Genomic DNA, 20341 nt, shown 5'->3' with positions numbered 1-20341 from the left:
GGTTAACATTGAGGGACCATTGTTACAATTTTGTTGACAAAATGGGGCCAAGAGTTATAGAAGGTAGCGGTAACAAGCAAAAACTATGGTCTTTTCCTTCTGCAGTGAAGAACAATTACTCATGAGTTGTTTGCATAAGTGGTCTCTTCTTTTCTGTATGTCGGTACTCTTTAAGGCTATGTAAGATGTAATTCATTTGTTTGAACTTCTTTTATTGAATATTCCATACCCTTGACCAAAAAATAAAAAAAATGTTTCTAAGAAATATGAGTAAAGAAATATATATATATATATATATATATATATATTTTTTTTTCAAACGATAGATTTTGTTAGATTAGCCACCAACAAAATTCGAACTCACACTATCATGCAATGACAACTTCTTTTACTTGTGAAATTATGCGTTATCCCTCTGTTAATAGCATAAACGTACCCTTACATGTGAGTTAAAAATTGCATTTCTTTCCTTTATTCTGTTCATCGTCCCTTTTCACCCTCTCTCTCTACAACTATTTTCCACCGCCAAAGGAATATCCCAAACTAACAAATCTCAAAGCCATTTCTTTCAAATCTCAATTCAATTGTACGCCACGGGTCTTGCCTAGCTATGGGCTACAGTTATCGCGGATGGGTAACCGCGGTTATTACCCATAACCGTTTAAGTTTTTACCCGCATAACCGTTTACCTGTTGGGTATTTACATAAACGGATATACCCATACCAATAACCATACCCATTTACCCATAACCGTGTACCTGTTTACTTTTTTTTTTATCCGTCTACCTATTTTTTTAACAACTTAAAAATTAAAAATAAATTTGTCATAATTTTCTTTTTTCTAATTATTAAATACTGTTATAAGTACATTTAACATGTATTTTTATATTAACAACAATATTATTTATGAATATACATTTAACATGTATTTTTATATTAAGGCAAGACTCTTGCCTTTGCTGCCTAGAAATCCATTTTCCAGTTTTAGAAGCTTGGTTAAAACTTTTCATTCAAACTGATCCAATCAGAGCTTTAAAAGCTAAAGCCTCACAAAATTGTTTCGCGGATGGAGAGTGAGACAGAGGAGAGAGAGAAGACGGAATGGAGGTATAGAGAGACGAAGAGGGACAAGTGAGAAAAGGGCTTGGCATGGCATCGCGTGAAGAAATATAGGGTAAAATGACTAGTAACAGAAAAATAACATAACTTTTATATTTGAATATGAAACCTAAAGAACTTTACTAACAAGTTTAAATCCAAATTTTCACAACGAAAGCTATCTTCTAATTATTCTATCACTTGAAAATTTTATTATTTTAAAGCACGTACGTAAATCAAAACTAGTATCCACTTAACTACACACAAGTCATTATTTTAAAAACAATTACACAAAATCACTCTCTTTTTTGGAGAAAAACTTGTGTGAGGCTTGACATGCTACTAGACAATGCTGAGTGGTAGTCCCATACCATTCATAACTTGCCATGTGTTAAATATTGTTGCATTAGTATAATTTCTTATTTTTATTTTATATCATAATTCAAAATTTAATTAATAATATATATATATATATATATATATATATATATATATATGGAAAAGTAAATTGTTAGAAGGCTTGAACTTCAAGGACGCCACAATCACACGGTAAGAGAGGAATGCAGATTCGAGTGAAGTGCAGCTACGGAAAGGATTGTCGGGAATGGGCGATGGTGGAATTGCAAGGGGCGCTGGAAATTCACCACAATTTCAAGACCACCTCCTTTTGCAGCACCTGCCCTGGAAAACTGAAGCAGTTTCAACTCTTCCAGGAGTGATGGAATCGAAAAAAATGTATTCGAATTTTGAATAATCGAATGTGTTTATGTATGTGACTCATTGCAAACAAACATTAGCCTTCTCATGATTCGCATAAAAAATAATCACAAGCTTATCTCTCTCTCACGGCCTTGCATGGCTGTTGGGAAATTGTGCAAATTTTAGGTAATTACTGGTTCAAAGGTTTATTAATCCATCAAAGCTAGATTAAGTTTCTGACTAACCTCATTATTTCAATTCAATTAAAAAAAAAAAAAAACTTCTCATTATTTCAATGTATTATCAAACTATTATTAAGGAAGGGCATATAAATTCTGGAGAAGAACCCAATTCTCAAAACCAACTTCGTCCACCAGTAGTTTGTCGTTTCCAATTTTCAAATATTAATAGACTATAGATGTAAAATTGAACGAGTTATAAGTAATCATTAGAGAGAGTTGAGAGATGGGAGATGAGAGACTTAATAAAGGGAGAGCCTGAAGAGCAAGGAAGAATTGACGGCATTGTAGATCACTGGTGCCGACGAGAGAAAAGAGGAGGGTTTGCAGATGGAGGTAGATTTAACTGGGATTGTGTATTTTGTTTTTACCATTTCAATTTTTTAAGAAATAATGATTTAAGTTTTTAATTTTATTTTCATATAAAACTAAAAATAAGAAATCATATTTAAGTTTAACACATGGCAATTTATGAGTGGCGTGTAGTGCCACTTAGCATCATCCAATGGCATGTCAAGCCCCACACAAGTTTTTCTTCTCTTTTTGGCACTCCATTTCATAATGTTATTTCCTAAGTAGACAACATTTCACTATTAATTAACCTCGATTTTATTGGCTTTGACGTCAGGCTTCTTCACCTCCGCCTTTTGTACGGTCACACTCAAAACTCCATTCTCCATGGCAGCCTTAATATGATCAACCGTTACATTCTTCGGCAGCTGAAACCTCCCCAAGAACTTGTCGCTGCTCTTCTCCACTATGTGCCACTTGTCGTTTTTGTCGTCCTTCTTCATGTTCCTCTCTCTGAAGCACCATGTTGTCTGCACCTCATCCTTCTTCAGCCCCAGAATGTCCGTCTTGAACGCGTGGCTTCCAGGGTCTCATTCCAGTCGACCCTAGTGTTCATAAAAGCCGAATTTTCTCGAGAAAATTCAGGAAATGCGGAGAGTGATGAGGAGGAAGGGGATGGGAAATCCTTGAAAGGGTCCCAAAGGTTGAGGTAGAACGGGTCGAAGATGCTACTGCCTCGTCGAGAGTTGGGGATGAGAGACATTTTGGAAAAAACTTGATGCGGTTTTGTTTGGATGCGGAGAAAAGTCCTGGGAATCAAAATTAGAGCCGGTAGAGAGAGTTCTTACTTTGCTTCACTGGTTGGTGAAGGAAGTGGGTTAGTGGCATATTTATAAGGAGTCAAAGACGTTTCTAGAAAATTCCAGGTACCGGAAAACTAAAAAAGGGCATGAAACCAAGCAGCACAAGGAAGACGAAACAGAAGTTGCTAGAAACTTCCTGAATGAAAAAAATTGGACTTCAACAAAAAAAAAAAAAAAAAAAAATGTTGGGATAGAAGAGAGGAAAGAATTCCACTAAACTAGCTTTATTGCACGTGCATGTGTGTGGAAGATTTTTTTTTTTTTGGTCAAAACAATTAGGTATAAGATTCCAATCTTATGGTGCACAATAAAAAGCTTTGCTTCAATCTTATGGCGTATAGAACATCTACTGGTTGGGGCTTTGTGGAGGATCTTTCTTTTTAGGCTGAAATGTTTTTATGTTTTTTTAGTATATTTCATGTATTATTTTGTACACATCACATTACTTGTTTTTATTTTTTTTTATTTTTTTATTTTTATTTTTTTATGAACAAACTATCATCTGCACTAGAGGTGGGCTAGCTAGCAATAATGTGGTTCGAATTCGCATTTGACGAGAATCAAACCTAAGAACTCTTATTTACAAATGAAGAGGAATTCCACTAGACTAGAGTACTAAATGACCATCATATTACATAAGTGTTGGTACGTAATTAGTTTGTTTGGGCTCTAACTCCTCTTGACTTTTAGATAAGCTATTTCGTGAGATGTTAAATGTTATTGATATTTAGTAGATATTGTTAATGAGATAAGATCAAGGGACACATATTTTGACAAATATCTTTACACTTCATATTATCTCTTGGATTTTTTATATTTAATGGTCATGATAAAAAGCAGTGTTCTAAAAATCGACCTAGGCACTCAGCGGTGGAGTCCCAATCCGATTTGGGCTAAATCGTTCAGGTAAGGCGGGAAGGATTTAGGCAGTTGCCTAGGCGTCTCTAGGCGCTCAAGGCGGTGCTAGGCGGCGGTCGACGTGCAAGTATTATTCTTTAAAAAAAAAAAAACTTCCAAAAGGATTTTAAGAATGTTTTTTTTTTATTTTTTTTTATTTTATTTTTTTTGTGTTTCTCTAGTTGATAAGAAACACATAGTAATTGTTTGGACCCGATTTTATATTTTTGACCCAAACAATCGAAACCCTCGGATGATAATGAAAATTAAGAGATTTTTCTTAGCATTACTATTGATTTTAATCATAGTAATTATCTTGAAAATATCCTCAAAGCTTACAAAGTTTAGAGTTATGCATGGGATTCTTTTGCAGATAATCAAGGGTTTTATCAGATTGTGGAGAAATTAAAGGAGATTGCATAGTTGGCTGCTTGCCAACCCCTTACAATCAACGCAGCAGTAAAGAGAGTTATGTGAGGGCTTGCCATGTAGCTTTAAGATTCTATCCTAATCAAAATGGTATCTAGTCAGTTGCATGGATTCCATATTTGAATGGGTTTGCATGCAGAACCACGTGGAACAATGGTACAAGGATGCAACTTTGGATGATTAGCATATGGATATGCCATTTTATCTGTTTGAAACATTAAGAATTTAAGATGGTGATGTACTGTGAAGACTAAAAGGTCCAATGCATCGCAATGATTAACATTAACCAAAAGTTAGAGGATAATGAGTGGTAATTCATGATTATTATTTCACAAGGTATGGTTCACGAAGGACTCTGTAACGAGGATAGCCCTTTCAAATTAACACACAAATTGCCCTACGCAAAGCTTCTCAACAACCGTGAGATTTTTTTCCTCTCCCTTTTTCTTCTCTCGAACACATCTTCAGTTTAGATAGACATCAATGTGAAGGCAACCGGTGATATCTTCAATTTGGATAGACAACATTTGAGCCGTATAATCAGTCGACTGATGAACACCTTCAGTTTGGATAGATAGCACTGCTTCGAGACCGACTGGTTATTTATCCAAGTCACGGTCAATAAGGATTTACAAGTCTTTGTTAGTAAAGGTCATCTCATCAGCCTTCTCGGCGAAGTAAAGTGTTACCAAGTTATTACATTCGGCACATTGAAAGCCGAATTTGAAATTGAACTTCGCAAAACTAGCAGCCTTGTCTTCAGGCTCTAGAACCCGAACGCTAAGACGTGTTCCTTCCTCGGCCTCAGTAGCAAGATCAAGAAGTCAGCATCGCGCCCAACGCCACATCAACATATTTTACTCCCTGGCCGAACTCGACCAAAGAGTTGGCACGCCCCGCACATAACCGAATGACGTAGTTAGCTTATTAATTACTCGGCATATGCGCCACGTAGGCTTGGCAGTTTTTAGGGTCAACAGTAATATACGGAACATCTATAGTATGTGAAAAATATATATTCAATGGTGTGAGAATTCCGAACCGAAAAAAAATATATATATATATATATATTTATTTTGGTTGTATTTTTATTGAATGTTGAATTTAAGTAGTTTGATAATAAAATATGTTAGAAATAGAAGTATGAAATTAAGTAGTTTGAAACATTGGAGCGTCAATTGGACTTTGTATGAATAAATTGGTATTTCAATTGGTATGAAATTTCAAATTGATATGAGGTAAAAAACTTAAATTTCAATTGATATGAAATTGTACAATAAAATTTCAGGCTCATAGCCCAAATTTTGGCCCACACCCCAAAAATCTCAATTTTCAGCCCAAAAACCCGAAATCCAAAATTCAGTCCCGATCCATCCTGAAATATCGTAAACATATCGAAATTCCAAAAATTGAGAATACCGGAATTTCGGTTCAAGATTGGTTTTCAATTTTTCATCCCAAAAATTTTCGATTTGAGATTCAGAATCTCATTTTTAGTTTGAAATCCCATACCGAACCACCCCTACACAAACTTACTAACTCAAAGTTTTTTAGAAGTCTTGTTAGAAATTATATATTATAATATTTAAGTTTTGTACGAATGAAAAATAAGAGTTAAGTGTTATAGTTGAATTCAAATTAATGAGTTGCGTCTGGTCGTTAGAACGTTAGGCAACAGTCACAATGTTTCAAAAGTGGTGGCTTGAGTTCTACATAAACTCAAACATCCTACATGTCTAAATAATCGAAGAAAAGAGTTTTCTTCAATGTCTTTTATTCTTTGTTAGTCAAACTCTAAGTTGTATCTTGAGAGTACGAAATATATGAAGTTCACCAGAATCTGAAGATTGAAGTGTTTTTGTCACAACCCGTCCCGGAATTTTAATTCCGAGGACGTGGAGTTATGAAAATGCCCTTAAACGGGACTAAGGGGCGTAAAATATGTTGTAACTTGATGATTTGGGGATTGGGTAGGATCCCACCTCCCTCAAATCTCTCCCCCATTTCTGCATCTTGTCTCTCTCTCTCCTCCCTCACAAATCTCTCATTCTCTGTCAGTTCTTTCTCTCTCTCCTTCGAACTCACACGGACCACCCACAAAACCACCCTAAAACTATACCAACGAAGGATCTAAGATCACCATCGTACTCCTGAAGACCACACGAACACGATGGTACCAATTTCAGGTGAGTTTCACTTCGGAAAACATGGATTTCAATTTCACTGTGCGTGTGCACTGTTCATGCACACGTAAAGATTGATGTTTTTTGGGATTTTGAAGCTTGTAGGAAGCTTGGTGAGGTCCTAAGGAAGCTCGGAGTGCTTCGTTTGAAGGATTTGGACGTCGGGATCACGAACTGTAAGTCCGGCCGAATTTTCGTATTTTTGGAAAAGTTTGATTCCGTTGTTTTTAGGCCATAAAACTAGTCCAACGTGGTAGATTATGATTAGGGCTTCATTTTGGTATAGATTACGTGAAAAATGGACGTAAGAACAAGGAGAATGACAAGTTCAAAGTTTGGCCGGAGCTTTCGGGGCTTTTTCCGGCGAATCCACGGCGAGTTAGGGGTCAAGGCAGGTATGGATGTGTTCGTCTCGTCAATACTTTCATTTTGATATATAGTACGTCGAAAATGGTTAAGAAATGAAGAAGTTATGACACTTTAAAGTTTACCCAGAAATTCCGGCAAAACACCCACCGCCGACGAAACCAGTCCGGCGACGCGAGGAAGAAGACGCGCGCGTGGGCAGCGCGTGAACAGTGCGCGTGGGGGCGCGTGAGAGCTCCAAATTGAGTTCTGAAAATTGTCACGCGTTCGTGACGTCGTGTAGATCACCGTGGTATATTCATACACCCAAATTGAGCAACGTATGAGAAAGTTATTGACGAATGTTTGGTGTATGTGCGTTAAATAATGTCAATTTGGTTACTGTTTGTATAGGTGAAAATTATACAAAAGAAGAATGTAACCAAGCTAGGGGAGGTTCAGGGACCTACAAGACGTCGATGTGATCAGTGAGTGGGCAGTTATTTTTCAGTATATATATATATATATACGTATGCTTGATGTATTTCCCAGAAAACATATTTTAAAAGAAATACGAATTAAATATCCTGTCATATATGCATCATATTTTAATATGTGCATTACCATAATTATGCATACTGTTGCATGATGCTGAGGAGGCCCAGGTAAGCTACATTTGAAATACTATCATCACATGCATTAGTAGCGGCATACATTTATATATGTGTATTTGGTGCTGTGGACGCACAGGTAAGTGTCAGGTAAGTGGTATTCATGTTTGTATTCAATAGTAGCTTGAGATGCTTAGAGAGCTCATAATCTGCACCCCCGGTGTTAGTGCTCCCGCCCAGAGAGAGGCAGAGTCATTCACGTGATGTTCACCCGCACCACACGCTCGCCTTGGATCCAAGTAGGTGCAAAGCCTTGTCGTGCAAACCACATTAGGTGGTTCCGACTCGTAGGTGACCCGCGATTATTCGCACAGTCTTCACGTGATCGTAGCACTAGAGCGTATATATTACACCCAGTCCTGTCGTACAGACCACGTTAGGTGGTTCCGACTCGTGTGCAGAATCAGATATTGAGTTGAGATTGGAGCTCTATATGCAGCCGTACAGGTCACGTTAGGTGACTCCCGGCTGCCAGATTATATGTTATTGATGTGAATTATGCTTGAGCATTTACATTTATTATGAGATTCTAATGTGGCATATTCTCAAGCATGAAGGGCATATTTTGGAGCATGTCTGGCATATTTGTACATACGTATATATGTTTATTTTCTGGGAAATTATACTTGTTTTACGGCGAGGGGTTACAAAGTTTTGAGAAGTGTTTGGATTTGGAAAAGAATTGTTTTGCTGACCCACTCAACTTTGTTTTGCGTCCCTCCAGGTTCAAGAAATGCAAAGGTGTGGTGACTACGAGGAAATTCAACGGTGTTCTGACAGAATGGCCAAAAATTAGGACTCACCTTTGGGTGTTTTATCTTAGAAATTGTATCTTTAAAGCTTCCGTACTGTGTAAATGGTTACGTTACTCTCACGTGACGGCCAGCATGCCCTCCTTCGGGACGGGGTGTGTCAGTTTTGACTTCAGATTATAGATCGTTGAATCCTGGAAGATGGACGCCTACCGAACTACAAGCACAAGAGTAAAGGCGAAATTCTGTCTTTAGGACATTACATTTATGCAAGCCTCAATCTCCAAGTTTATCAATTTTTCGAACTTTCTCTCTAGTTGTTTATGTTAATCTCATATATAATTGATGTTATGAATTTCGTTATGATTATTATGATTGGAATTATATTATTATTTTTTATATTTTATAATATTGCTCAAACAAGTCTTGCTTGTGTTTTGTCTCCGTCTGTGTGTGATCCTTCAAATATATCTCTGATCGGAGCAGTCTGCCCCCACCACTCTCATAATTCGCATTTGCTTCGGAACTCCTCCCTCTCTCCCTCTCTCGTTCAGCAAAGCCATTGCTCGAAACTGACACACAAATAAAGACAGTGATCGAGGGAGGAGGGAGGAGGGAGGAGGGAGACATTGATACTTTCATTGAGGATAGAGAAAAAACATCTCCACCTACTCCATAACACCACCATGTTTGATGTCCGAGTGCTGCAACTTTAACACTTCACCATTTCACGCCATTTCTCTTTCTGGGTTTCACGAATGTCAGCTCCAGAGGCAACCCACCACCGCCGTTCGGCCACCGGAGGCAGCGGCGCGTCGGTCTCGGATGACTCCGACGACAACCAGTCCTGGCGCTCGATGTCTGACTCCGGCAATGTCCGGAGGAAGTCCTGTGAGTCAGATTGTTCAGTGGAGGAGGTGGATTTGGAGAGTGGGCTTTTGGAGGTGAAGAAGGTGGTGCATTTGAGTAAAGTTGAGAGAAATTGCAGGATTTGCCACCTGGGTTTGGAGGGAGGTGGTGGGACCGACCCTGCCTCTGGGGTCCCGATTGACCTGGGGTGTTCTTGCAAGGGGGATTAGCGTGCTGCTCATAAGCAATGCGCTGAGACTTGGCTCAAGATCAAGGGAGATACGTGAGTACAAAATTTTTCTGAGCTTAATATTCATTATTTTCTTTGGTTTTTGGCGTTTCTGCTTGAAATTATGAACACCCATTTGCTGGATTGTGAATATTTGTTCTGCTTGAGTGTTTAATGATGGTCCGAAAACTTTAGGATTATATTTTGTTCTGTTTCTGCATTGAAGTGCAAGCACATGGATGTAATTGGTTCCCGGAGTCAGCTCTCTCACTTTTGATGTGGTTTACTTCAAACTATGAACTTACTATGGGCATGTTACAACAGATACCATCTTGGTGGTGTTTAGGTTCCTGCTTCCGAGAGTTCAGCTTATTCGAATGATTACTTGCTAATTAGCTTCTTTCTTTTCATGTAATCGTCACAATTGTTCTTATCATTTTGCTTCTTACTGGAATGCCGAATTAGGCAGATCACGTATGTAGTAGAATGCGTATGCTCATATGAAATACGAGAAAATCAAGTAAAAGAACAATCTTGTAGTCACCACAATTACAATCCATCTGAACTCAAAGATATCCATCGTTCTAGGTTCATAGTTTTTATAGTCACACTTTCTGTGGCATTTACATTAGTGGAAAGTGCGAGGTCCAATGCAAGCTAAAGGAAGTGTGTTTGTATGCAAGAATTGAGCTTCTATGTCGAAAAGTAGATAACTTGTGTGCCATGTATCTTTTCTGTATGCTTCTAATAAAGATGTAAATGTTTAAATTATGCATATGGATTAGTAAATGATGATGAGCATTTGCATTCTTTGGTTCCATCACAAGTTTATTTCGTTTATACATTTGGGAGATTTTCTATACTCCAAGGATGATAATTTGGTAAAGTTCTTAGGACCTTGCACGCTATACCCTCTTCAAAGGAAATATCCAAACTTAGGCTACAGGAAATATAATCTAGATAAGCTGCATCACATGATAATACAATGACATACATACATCATAGATGGATTGGTGAAGACTTGCTGGGTTGGTAACCAGGATGAGGAGAAGATATGCAAGAACAGCAAGCTAGTTCAAATTTCATTTTACTCATCATGGTAAGCAAATGGAATGACATCTTGACGACATGACTTTTTTCCAGAAACAGAAATAGAAGATTTGATGGCTTTGAAATCACTTATAGTGATTGTATAGCATTCTCTTTTATATTTTTTATATTTGTATGCTGTTGGTTACACGTCATTATGTTTGTACAAAATCCTCATGGTACGTTTCTTCATTATGTTGCGTTATGGTTGCAAATACTAGTCTTGTCTGACCGACATGTTATTTTCTGCCTATGTCTTTTGCTTTCTTACCTCCATTTGGTCTTGTTTTCGCATGAAGTTTAATGGTAAAGACGTCAGTAGATTGCATACGTGATTCAATTCAATTCATGTTCTACTTATGTTTTTTTTATCCTACTGTTAAAAAGCATAATTTTATTTATTTGATTTGCAGAACCTGCGAGATCTGTGGAGTAACTGCATTCAACATTTCCAGTGACCAGATAAACGAGGCAAATAGCAGTACTGCCACAGCCGCATCAGTACCAGAACCACCCTTGATCCAGGTTGAAACCCAAACCATGTGGCATGGCTGCCGCATTATGAATTTCCTTCTTGCCTGCATGATCCTTGCCTTCGTAATTTCATGGCTTTTTCACTTCAAAGTGCTTTCATGAACACCAGCAGGGAAAAGAAAAGGCTTCTGTGAATGTGTGGGGTAAGTTGAGTTCCAATCATCGTCTTGCTTGTGCTGCTACATTGCTGTACCTGTTCCTACTTTGCCGCAAACACGCTCTCCGCCCTTTGTAATATAATGTTCTACATGGATATCTATTACAAGTATATTATTTTTGGATAAATGTGGGTGACAACTTGTTTCCATCTGCAGTCTCCGTTGTGTGCGTAGTCTAGCATATATTTTTGCGCATGTAAATCTTATTTGTACAGTTAAGGACTCCCTGGTGTCGAAAGATTCGGAGGAGATATTCGTCTAGCCCTAGTACGGATGTAAAACCTTGTTTGAATGACAATGAGATTATAACTAGACTACTTGTGTAGCGCACAACTAGTTGTACTGGTTATGTGAAACACGAGAAGTTTGAGAGCCCTAATGCGATAAGAGTCATGGAGTTTCAGGTATTGCAGCTGTCCTACTTTAATCCTTATCTGATATACACTTGTACATCGAGTCATGATGGGACTAAAACTCTTTGAGATAGAGATCACCACTCCTTCTGTTAATAGGCTGGACCGAGTGGATATTTGACGTTGAATGATTGTATAAATAGTTGAAGTCCCTGCTTCCACACTAACGCTTCCTTGATATCTAAAACCCTATTCACTTAGTAAGGAGTATTAACGAGTGTTGGAAGTAGAAGACTTCTTCTGTTGATTTCACAATGGCGATACCTCCAGGTAAGTTGATGTCTCATAGTGTATGCTCTTCTCTCTAGTTGTTGAATCGAGTATTCTTATGGTAACCCTAGTGTCGTGTTGGTTTGCCATGCAGTTGAAGTTTTATTATTCTCATACTGCTTACATGTGGTATCAGAGCCAACCCAACATGGCTAGGGTTCCTTATTCAATATATGGTTAACTCTCGATATAAATACATGCATATATGTTTGATCCTGTGTCATTAAAATGCTTCCGCTGCATACTGACAATTGTTTTGCATAATCACTATATGTAATCAACTATTGCTGTGGATACCTCCAGTTGTGTTTGCTATTGTGTGCAGATAAGATCATTTAAAGAATGGTTACAATACTGGAATACTCAACCAAGAAGAACTTAAGGATTCACATTCTATTTATCAAAACCAAACTGACAAATAGGATTTGAATCGCAAACAAGGATCTCAACACCTAATCTGCTCAAAAGTGTTTAGTTTGTTGATTTTGGCTTGTTGTCTAAAGAGTCAAACATGTGATTCATCTGTATTAAGTGAATAATAATCTGCTCAAAAGTGTTTATTTATTCAAGTTAAACAAATGAATCAATGTATAGTGAAGTATTGAATTGACAAGATTACATTCTTCATCTGCTCAAAAGTGTTGGAGTTAAGTAAATTGCCCTTGTATTCAATATTTTGGCTATGCAAATCTAGTATAAATGGTTTCTGTCCAAAGATGATACTATGCTTATACGATTATGTGTCAGGAAAGGATTAAGTATCATTTTCCGTCTATTTGTTGACACTTAGATGACTAACAACTGTAAAAATTAATATTTGGTTTTGCAGCTCCTCACATGGCATCCCTCAATTTCAACAATATTGAGACCTTGACCGGTTCTAACTACAAGAAGTGGAAGGAGGATATTGAAATGGTTCTTGGCCTTATGGATCTCGATTTGGCATTAAGGGAGGAAAAACCTGCAGCTATTACTGCAGAAAGCACTGCAGATCATAAGGCAAAGGTTGAGAAGTGGGAGAGAACAAATTGGATGTCACTGATGATTATGAGGAAAGCAATGGCTCCATCAATTAAAGGGGGTGTTCCAAAACAAGATAATGCAAAAGACTTCTTGACTGCAGTTGGGGAAAAGTTTAAAGAGTCTGACAAGGCAGAAACTGGGACTTTTCTAACTCAAATTACTTCAATGAAATTTGATGGTGAGGGAAGTGTCAGGGAACACATTCTGAAGATGGTTGATCTTGCTCAAAAGTTGAAAGACCTTGAAGTACCCATGACTGATCAGTTCCTAGTTCATATGGCTTTGAACTCCCTGCCTTCAAAATATGGGCAGCTCAAGGTTTCATATAACACTCAGAAGGTTAAATGGGGCATAGATGAACTGATCACTATGTGTGCACAAGAAGAAGATCGGCTCAAGAGTGACAAATCAGTGGATGTAAATTTTGTGCAAGGAGAAAAACGCAAAAGGGACTTCACTCAAGGTTCAACCGTGGCTGCTGGTAAGAAGAAGAAGAAAGAAATTTCTTCTTCATTTAAAAATGCTAACATCATCTCTAAGGGATCTCATAAAATGAAAACTGCTAATGTTGAAACTGAGAAAGAAAAGGAGTGTTATTTTTGCAAAGAGACAGGTCACTTAAGAAAGAATTGCAATGGCTTCAAGAATTGGCTTGTTAAGAAAGGTAATGAAATAAATGTTTTCGTATGTGTTGAGTCCAATCTAGTTTACATTCCTCCTAATAGTTGGTGGTTTGACACGGGCTGTTCTATTCACATAACCAATTCCTTGCAGGGCTTCTCAAAAACAAGGGTGATAAACAATGAAGTCTACAATGTCTATGTGGGGAATGGGAGCAAAGTTGCTGTCGAATCCATAGGAAGTGTCAAATTAGTTCTTTCCTCTAGCTTTATTTTAGAATTAAGTCCAGTACTTTATGTGAAGGAAAATTTGTGAAAAACAAGTTCATTTGAGCAACATCAACAACATGCAATTAACAATTAAAAGGCGGAATCATGTTTATATGCACTAAAAAACAAAACTTAACCCATGAACTTCAAAGCCTAGTAGATAGGTGAATCTAGACTCAACTCAAAACAAAGTGAGTTGAGAAATCAATACATTTGTAGATTCCTCTTTGCATAAGCAAAGGCTAATCACCCAAAGAGAGGGCCTTCATTCCTTGCATCTTAGATCCATGGATTTGGATGGATGAAAAGGTTTCTCCAAGTTCCCAAAATTGAAAACCTCTAAGTCTCCACACCAAGGCATATTGTAGAAGAAATGAGTGACCTTGGAGGAGTTTGATTGCTAGATGATCCCTCCAAGGTGGCTGAAATTTTAGAGAGAAAAGAGAGCTTGTGTTCTCATCCTTTCCCCAAAAATTACCCTTAATGAATTTTGGCTATAAAGTCATACTTATTCCTTAATTCATTTGAGTGGCAAACTTGTAAATAAGTCCAAAACCACTCATTCTTTAACATGGGATTTATTGGGCTATTTGGGCCTTTGTGAATCATTATTCATTAAGTTGTCACACAACTTAAGTCAATGGACTTGACGTTCGAAGCCCATTGGGCCTTAAGGTCCAAAACTATCCCGTGGTCTTTTAACGAACTTATTCGTTTGATTAATAATCATATTAATTAATCCTTGCCATAAATAATTAAACCATTTAATTATTCTTACTCATCTCCGTTGAATCTTCATTCTCTACCTTACACGGTGTACGATCCATTAGGTTCCTTTTAGCGAGGCAGTGGGCGATTCAAACTCTTTCAAATCGATTGTGAATTGAAACTTACTTTCAATTCTCCCGTTAGTGATAATACACTTTTAGGGCTTCCACAAACCATGGTTGACGCCTAGCAGCATGTCATGGTTACCCAAGCTAATCAGAAGAGGTGGAGAACCTATTCAGTTTTAGGATTACAAATGCAATACGGTCTTTCTCTAATACAATACTCTTGACCACATTGTTTGGTTTGATAGTTTATTCATGTCTACTATCCAATGTAAGTCTTGTGCTTATATGATTACCTTGAATGTGATTTGGAATACATTCCTAAATCTCATTCATACTCTGGCCAGAGATTCTAAATCATATCATAGAGTATTCTCCCTCAAACAGTTTGAAGGTTAGAGATCCCTTGTTGCGCATTCACTTGTCTCCATGGCTAAGTGGCTTAACCCCAACGATGCCGTGGACACCCTCCTGATGGAGTGACTTTGACATAATCAAAGATTAAGGACCTAACCACAAGACAACTGTGATGCCTCAGGTCAAAAGACTAATTTGCATTATCCCAACCATGAGTTCTCATGTGACATGAATATGAGAACTCTTCGTTGATCGTGTTCAGTGAACTCATTCTCTATTGAGCACCTACGTACTTGTCTTGATGTCACACACACCAATGACTCGAGACTAGTCACTCTCCCTGAGAGAAGACATAGCACATACTGATCTTAACGGACTGTCAATGCCCAATTGACAATCCTATGATCAGGAACGTTTAGGATGTGTCAACGAAAGAATGGTCTCATGAATCTAACTTCTTTAGATCGCATTCTTCCAATCACATATTCCTTGGACTTATCGTTTAAGCATATAACATTTATATGAGACGGCTCAAACAATAATCTTTGCCCTTTACATTAAACTAGATTAGTTTAACATGTGAAATGTCCATAAAGTATCATCATATGATTGGTTTTAGAGCACATTTCTAACATTATGTACCTTCCATGCGAAGGAATTTAATTTCTGCATCTAAGTTAGTTAAGTCCGGCTTTACATTTGTGGGTGACAGTCAAAGTGTAAAGTTTTTCCATTCAAATGACTCGAATAAATTGCTTGGTGAAGCTAATCTCAAGGTTGATATGTGGCAAATGAATTGTACTTATGAGATTGAATGTTTTAATGTTCAAAGTGTTGGTTCTAAACAAGTGCTCTCTCATGCAAAAACCTCAATGCTTTGGCACAAAAGGTTGGGGCACATCTCTAAAGAAAGGATCATCACACTTACAAAACAAGACTTGTTGCCACAACTTGATTTCAGCAACTTTAAAGAGTGTATTAACTGTTTTAAGGGAAAGCTCACTAATACTAGGAAAATAGGGTCAAACCGTAGCCAATGTCTATTAGAAATTATACACACTGACATTTGTGGACCTTTTCCAATTAAAACCATCTGTGGAAAATCATATTTCATAACCTTCATTGATGATTTTTCACGGTTTGCATATATTTTCCTTATTTCTGAAAAAACTGAAGCCTTGCACTGTTTTAAAACCTTTCAATTGGAAGTTGAAAAACAACTGGAAAAACACATTAAGATTGTGAGATCCGATAGCGGTGGTGAGTATTTTGGCAGGTTCACTGAGGCTGGACAACACAAAGGACCTTTTGCAACTTATCTTGAACAAAATGGCATCGTGGCTCAGTATACTACACCTGGGACTCCTCATCAAAATGGAGTTGTTGAACGAAGGAATCGAACCCTAAAAGACATGATCAGATCCATGTTTGCACATTCAAAGCTTCCAATGTTTCTTTGGGGAGAAGCACTGAAGACTGCAAACTATATATTGAATCGGGTACCAAGCAAGTCTGTGGACATGATTCCGTTCGAAGCCTGGACTGGAAGGAAACCGAGTTTTAACCACTTTCATGTATGGGGTTGCAATGCCGAGGCTAGATTTTACAACCCAACAGAGAAGAAACTTAATCCAAGAACCATTAGTTGCAAATTCATTGAGTATTCTGAGAAGTCTAAAGGGTATAAATTCTATTGCCCTAACAGTCACTCGAGGGTCATGGAAACACATAATGCACGATTTCTTGAAGATGAGGATGAGACTGACTTCAGCAAATCAGCAGCTTCATCCCCAGATTTCGAAGAAATTCCACTTGACAGTGACTTGCCTGATCAGCACGCGTCCACACTTATTATTCCCATGCAGCCACGTCCATGCAATAACGGTTTACATTTGTCACATGAAGATGAGACAACAAATGAGGAACACATGACCCATGTGGATGTCCAAGAAAACGAAGTACATGCACCAGTACAACCTCCTGGAGAAGAACAAATAAATGCTCTAGGCACTACAATTTTGGAATCGAATGTGCGAAAATCACAGAGGGTACGAAAAGCAGCATTATTGCCTGATTTCGTGTACCTAAATGAGGCAGAACACACTATAGGTGATGAGGATGATCCCTTGACCTACAATCAAGCCATATCAAGTGCACGATCAACGTTATGGAAAGAAGCCATGCATGAAGAACTGGAGTCCATGGAGAAAAACAATGTCTGGAGTCTAGTTCCACAGCCACCTGGGACAACAAAAGTTATTGGTTGCAAGTGGGTGTTCAAGACAAAACGAGACTCACAAGGCAACCTTGACAAACACAAAGCAAGGCTAGTAGCGAAGGGTTTTACACAAAGGGAAGGCATTGACTACAATGAGACGTTTTCTCCAGTCTCAACAAAAGATTCCATGAGAATAATCCTAGCTATCACGGCACACTTTGATTTAGAACTTCATCAAATGGATGTCAAGACGGCATTTCTAAATGGCGACCTTGAAGAAGATATCTACATGCAACAAGCACCTGGATTTGTTGAAAGGGGGAAAGAAACGATGGTTTGTAAGTTGAATAAGTCTATATACGGCTTAAAACAAGCTTCGAGGCAATGGAATAAGAAATTTGATCAGGTAATGGCAGCTTCAGGTTTTCAAGAAAACAAAATGGATGAGTGTATCTATCTGAAAGTCCTTGGCTCAAAGGTTATATTCTTAGTGTTATATGTGGACGATATATTATTGGCCAGCTCCGATATGTCTCTACTACAGACAACTAAGAGTATGCTCATTCAAAACTTTGACATGAAGGACTTGGGGGAAGCTCGATTCGTTTTGGGAATAGAAATTATAAGAGATCGTGCTAAGAAGTCTCTTGGTATTTCCTAAAGGCAGTATGTCGACAGGGTCACTAAAAGGTTCAACATGGACAAGTGTTCGAATGGAGAATTGCCTATTGGGAAATGAGACAAACTAAGCAGTGATCAATGTCCCAAAAATGAATTAGAGAATGAGGGAATGAAGGATAAGCCCTATGCATCTCTTGTAGGGAGTCTTATATATGCCCAGGTATGCACAAGACCAGACCTGGCTTTTGCAGTAAGTGTACTAGGAAGGTTTCAATCAAATCCTGGTACAGCACATTGGGTTGCAGCGAAAAAGGTACTGAGGTATCTTAAAAGAACAAGAGATTTCATGTTAACTTACAGTTATGTGGACAAGCTGGAGTTGGTGGGATTCACAGATTCAGACTTGGCAGGATGTGTGGACGACAGAAAATCGACAAATGGTTACATTTTTCTGTTGGCTAATGGTGCAGTGTCGTGGAAAAGTGCAAAACAGAAGGGTATTGCGTCTTCAACCATGGAAGCTGAGTTTATAGGGTGCTATGCAGCAACTCAACAAGCCATTTGGCTTAAAAACATGGTGAGAGGATTGGAAATCGTTGACAATGTTGACAGGCCCCTCAAGTTGTACTGTGACAACAAAGCTGCAGTTTTCTTTTCAAAGAATAACAAGAGGTCATATGCTAGTAGATTGATGGATATTAAGTACCTAAAAGTGAGAGATGAAGTGAAGAAAGAGACTGTCGAAATTGAGTACATCCACACGAGCTTAATGGTAGCTAACCCGATGACAAAAGCCTTACCAGTGGGAGTCTTCAAGAAACATGTCTTCAACATGGGATTGAGAGAACTCTTCGATTCCGTTAATGAGTGGGAGTAAGCACCCCATGAACTACGTAGGTTTTATTGCAGTTATCTTCATTATTGTTGACAGTTGTTAATTATTATTGACCTGTTTGAATAGCTGATTATGCTTTGACAAACGACTTTGGTACTGGAATTATTTCAGTTTGTTGTGAGGAACTGATATCTGACGGTATAAACTATCAGTTCTCGACATCATGACTCTTAAAGGTGGCATAGTGTTTTCATGATAAATATGTATGTGATCACAGAGTGCAAAGTGCAAGCAATGCGTGTTTGTTTTCTGTGGTCCTATATTTTTCTTAAAAATGACAAGTCACTGAGAAGGGTCAGTTGCAAGATTTGGTGAACTCAATGATCATCGTGATTCTTATCATATTGAGGCATATCATTGACATTCAAGTGGGAGAATGTAAAACCTTGTTTGAATGACAATGAGATTATAACTAGACTACTTGTGTAGCGCACAACTAGTTGTACTGGTTATGTGAAACACGAGAAGTTTGAGAGCCCTAATGCGATAAGAGTCATGGAGTTTCAGGTATTGCAGCTGTCCTACTTTAATCTTTATCTGATATACACTTGTATATCGAGTCATGATGGGACTAAAACTCTTTGAGATAGAGATCACCACTCCTTCTGTTAATAGGCTGGACCGAGTGGATCTTTGACGGTGAATGATTGTATAAATAGTTGAAGTCCCTGCTTCCACACTAATGCTTCCTTGATATCTAAAACCCTATTCACTTAGTAAGGAGTATTAACGAGTGTTGGAAGTAGAAGACTTCTTCTGTTGATTTCACAATGGCGATACCTCCAGGTAAGTTGATGTCTCATAGTGTATGCTCTTCTCTCTAGTTGTTGAATCGAGTATTCTTATGGTAACCCTAGTGTCGTGTTGGTTTGCCATGCAGTTGAAGTTTTATTATTCTCATACTGCTTACACGGTAGTACCTATAAGTTGTGAAGCACTGCCAATGAAGGCTATTGGCGTCTTCGTTGATTGAAAAGCTTAATGAAAGTACGTATTTTCTCAATGGTCCTTGTAATACACAGGTTACTGGCACAAATGTCGTCAATTTGAAATTTTCGATCCATTCAAATGGTATGGCATTACTAAATATTATATGATTCACTAGGTAACGCCGAGTTTTGAGAGCACGAGAAAAAACTTTTAACCGCTTAAGTTACGAGCCATCTGTTAAAACTTGAAATGGTTTGAGAACAAACAATTGTTATTCGGCAAACATCAAAACATATTTCCACGAGTTTAAACAACCCCCTTAATAATCTTAAGCCTTGATTTTTTTTTTTTTTTCCTTATGAGAAGGCATTAGATATGCAAAATCAATGTGGATTCACTTTTTCCTCTCAAATCCTTGGTTGTTAGCAAACATATAATGAAAATGATATTCATTTCTTGTAAGCAATCATAGCAATGAGTTTTTCTTTTAATCGAACAATAGTCTACACGAAGAAACCTAAATCATTTGAACGGATATTCAAACTCTACCGTAACAAAAGAAACA

General features: G+C 37.9%; 2 protein-coding genes and 3 pseudogenes across 4 annotated transcripts; 4 read left to right on the top strand and 1 right to left on the bottom strand.

Annotated features, from left to right (window-relative positions):
• Positions 1 to 2483: 2483 nt before the first annotated feature.
• LOC137743880 (18.5 kDa class I heat shock protein-like) lies at positions 2484 to 3335 on the bottom strand (annotated as a pseudogene).
• Positions 3336 to 6592: 3257 nt separating this feature from the next.
• LOC148692750 (uncharacterized) lies at positions 6593 to 7520 on the top strand. 2 transcript variants are annotated; one of them, XR_015952980.1, is made up of 5 exons: positions 6593 to 6702; positions 6798 to 6875; positions 6986 to 7094; positions 7195 to 7357; positions 7459 to 7520. XR_015952980.1 is itself a non-coding variant. In XM_088679092.1 (4 exons), the coding sequence occupies exons 1-4, from the start codon at positions 6687 to 6689 to the stop codon at positions 7295 to 7297; spliced, it is 306 nt and encodes a 101-aa protein (XP_088535218.1). In that variant the 5' UTR covers positions 6593 to 6686; the 3' UTR covers positions 7298 to 7437. The 2 variants fall into 2 exon arrangements, 1 of the variants encoding a protein (XP_088535218.1); XM_088679092.1 differs by lacking the exon at positions 7459 to 7520 and having other exon boundaries at positions 7195 to 7437.
• Positions 7521 to 9225: 1705 nt separating this feature from the next.
• LOC137743142 (uncharacterized) lies at positions 9226 to 11453 on the top strand (annotated as a pseudogene). The gene is made up of 2 exons (XR_015952880.1): positions 9226 to 9599; positions 11048 to 11453. The product of XR_015952880.1 is annotated as an uncharacterized LOC137743142 (transcript).
• Positions 11422 to 14021, top strand: LOC148692749 (uncharacterized). The gene is made up of 2 exons (XM_088678939.1): positions 11422 to 13696; positions 13807 to 14021. The coding sequence occupies exons 1-2, from the start codon at positions 12847 to 12849 to the stop codon at positions 13836 to 13838; spliced, it is 882 nt and encodes a 293-aa protein (XP_088535065.1). The 5' UTR covers positions 11422 to 12846; the 3' UTR covers positions 13839 to 14021.
• Positions 14022 to 18120: 4099 nt separating this feature from the next.
• On the top strand, positions 18121 to 18828 carry LOC148692748 (secreted RxLR effector protein 161 pseudogene; annotated as a pseudogene).
• Positions 18829 to 20341: the final 1513 nt, after the last annotated feature.

This window comes from Pyrus communis, chromosome 11 (assembly GCF_041283825.1).
Source record: "Pyrus communis isolate YQ-2024b chromosome 11, ASM4128382v1, whole genome shotgun sequence".
NCBI lineage: Eukaryota > Viridiplantae > Streptophyta > Magnoliopsida > Rosales > Rosaceae > Pyrus > Pyrus communis.
This window is presented reverse-complemented; position numbering and strand designations above follow the sequence as displayed.

What these genes read in the sequence shown, in the direction of transcription:
- LOC148692750 (XM_088679092.1), top strand. An exon ending in GGACGTCGGGATCACGAACT is followed by an intron (nt 6,876 to 6,985) that starts GTAAGTCCGGCC and finishes ATTTTGGTATAG; the next exon opens with ATTACGTGAAAAATGGACGT. An exon ending in CGAGTTAGGGGTCAAGGCAG is followed by an intron (nt 7,095 to 7,194) that starts GTATGGATGTGT and finishes AAGTTTACCCAG; the next exon opens with AAATTCCGGCAAAACACCCA.
- LOC148692749 (XM_088678939.1), top strand. Translation starts at nt 12,847, where the DNA reads ATGGCATCCCTCAATTTCAACAATATTGAGACCTTGACCGGTTCTAAC. An exon ending in GAATTGGCTTGTTAAGAAAG is followed by an intron (nt 13,697 to 13,806) that starts GTAATGAAATAA and finishes AATTCCTTGCAG; the next exon opens with GGCTTCTCAAAAACAAGGGT.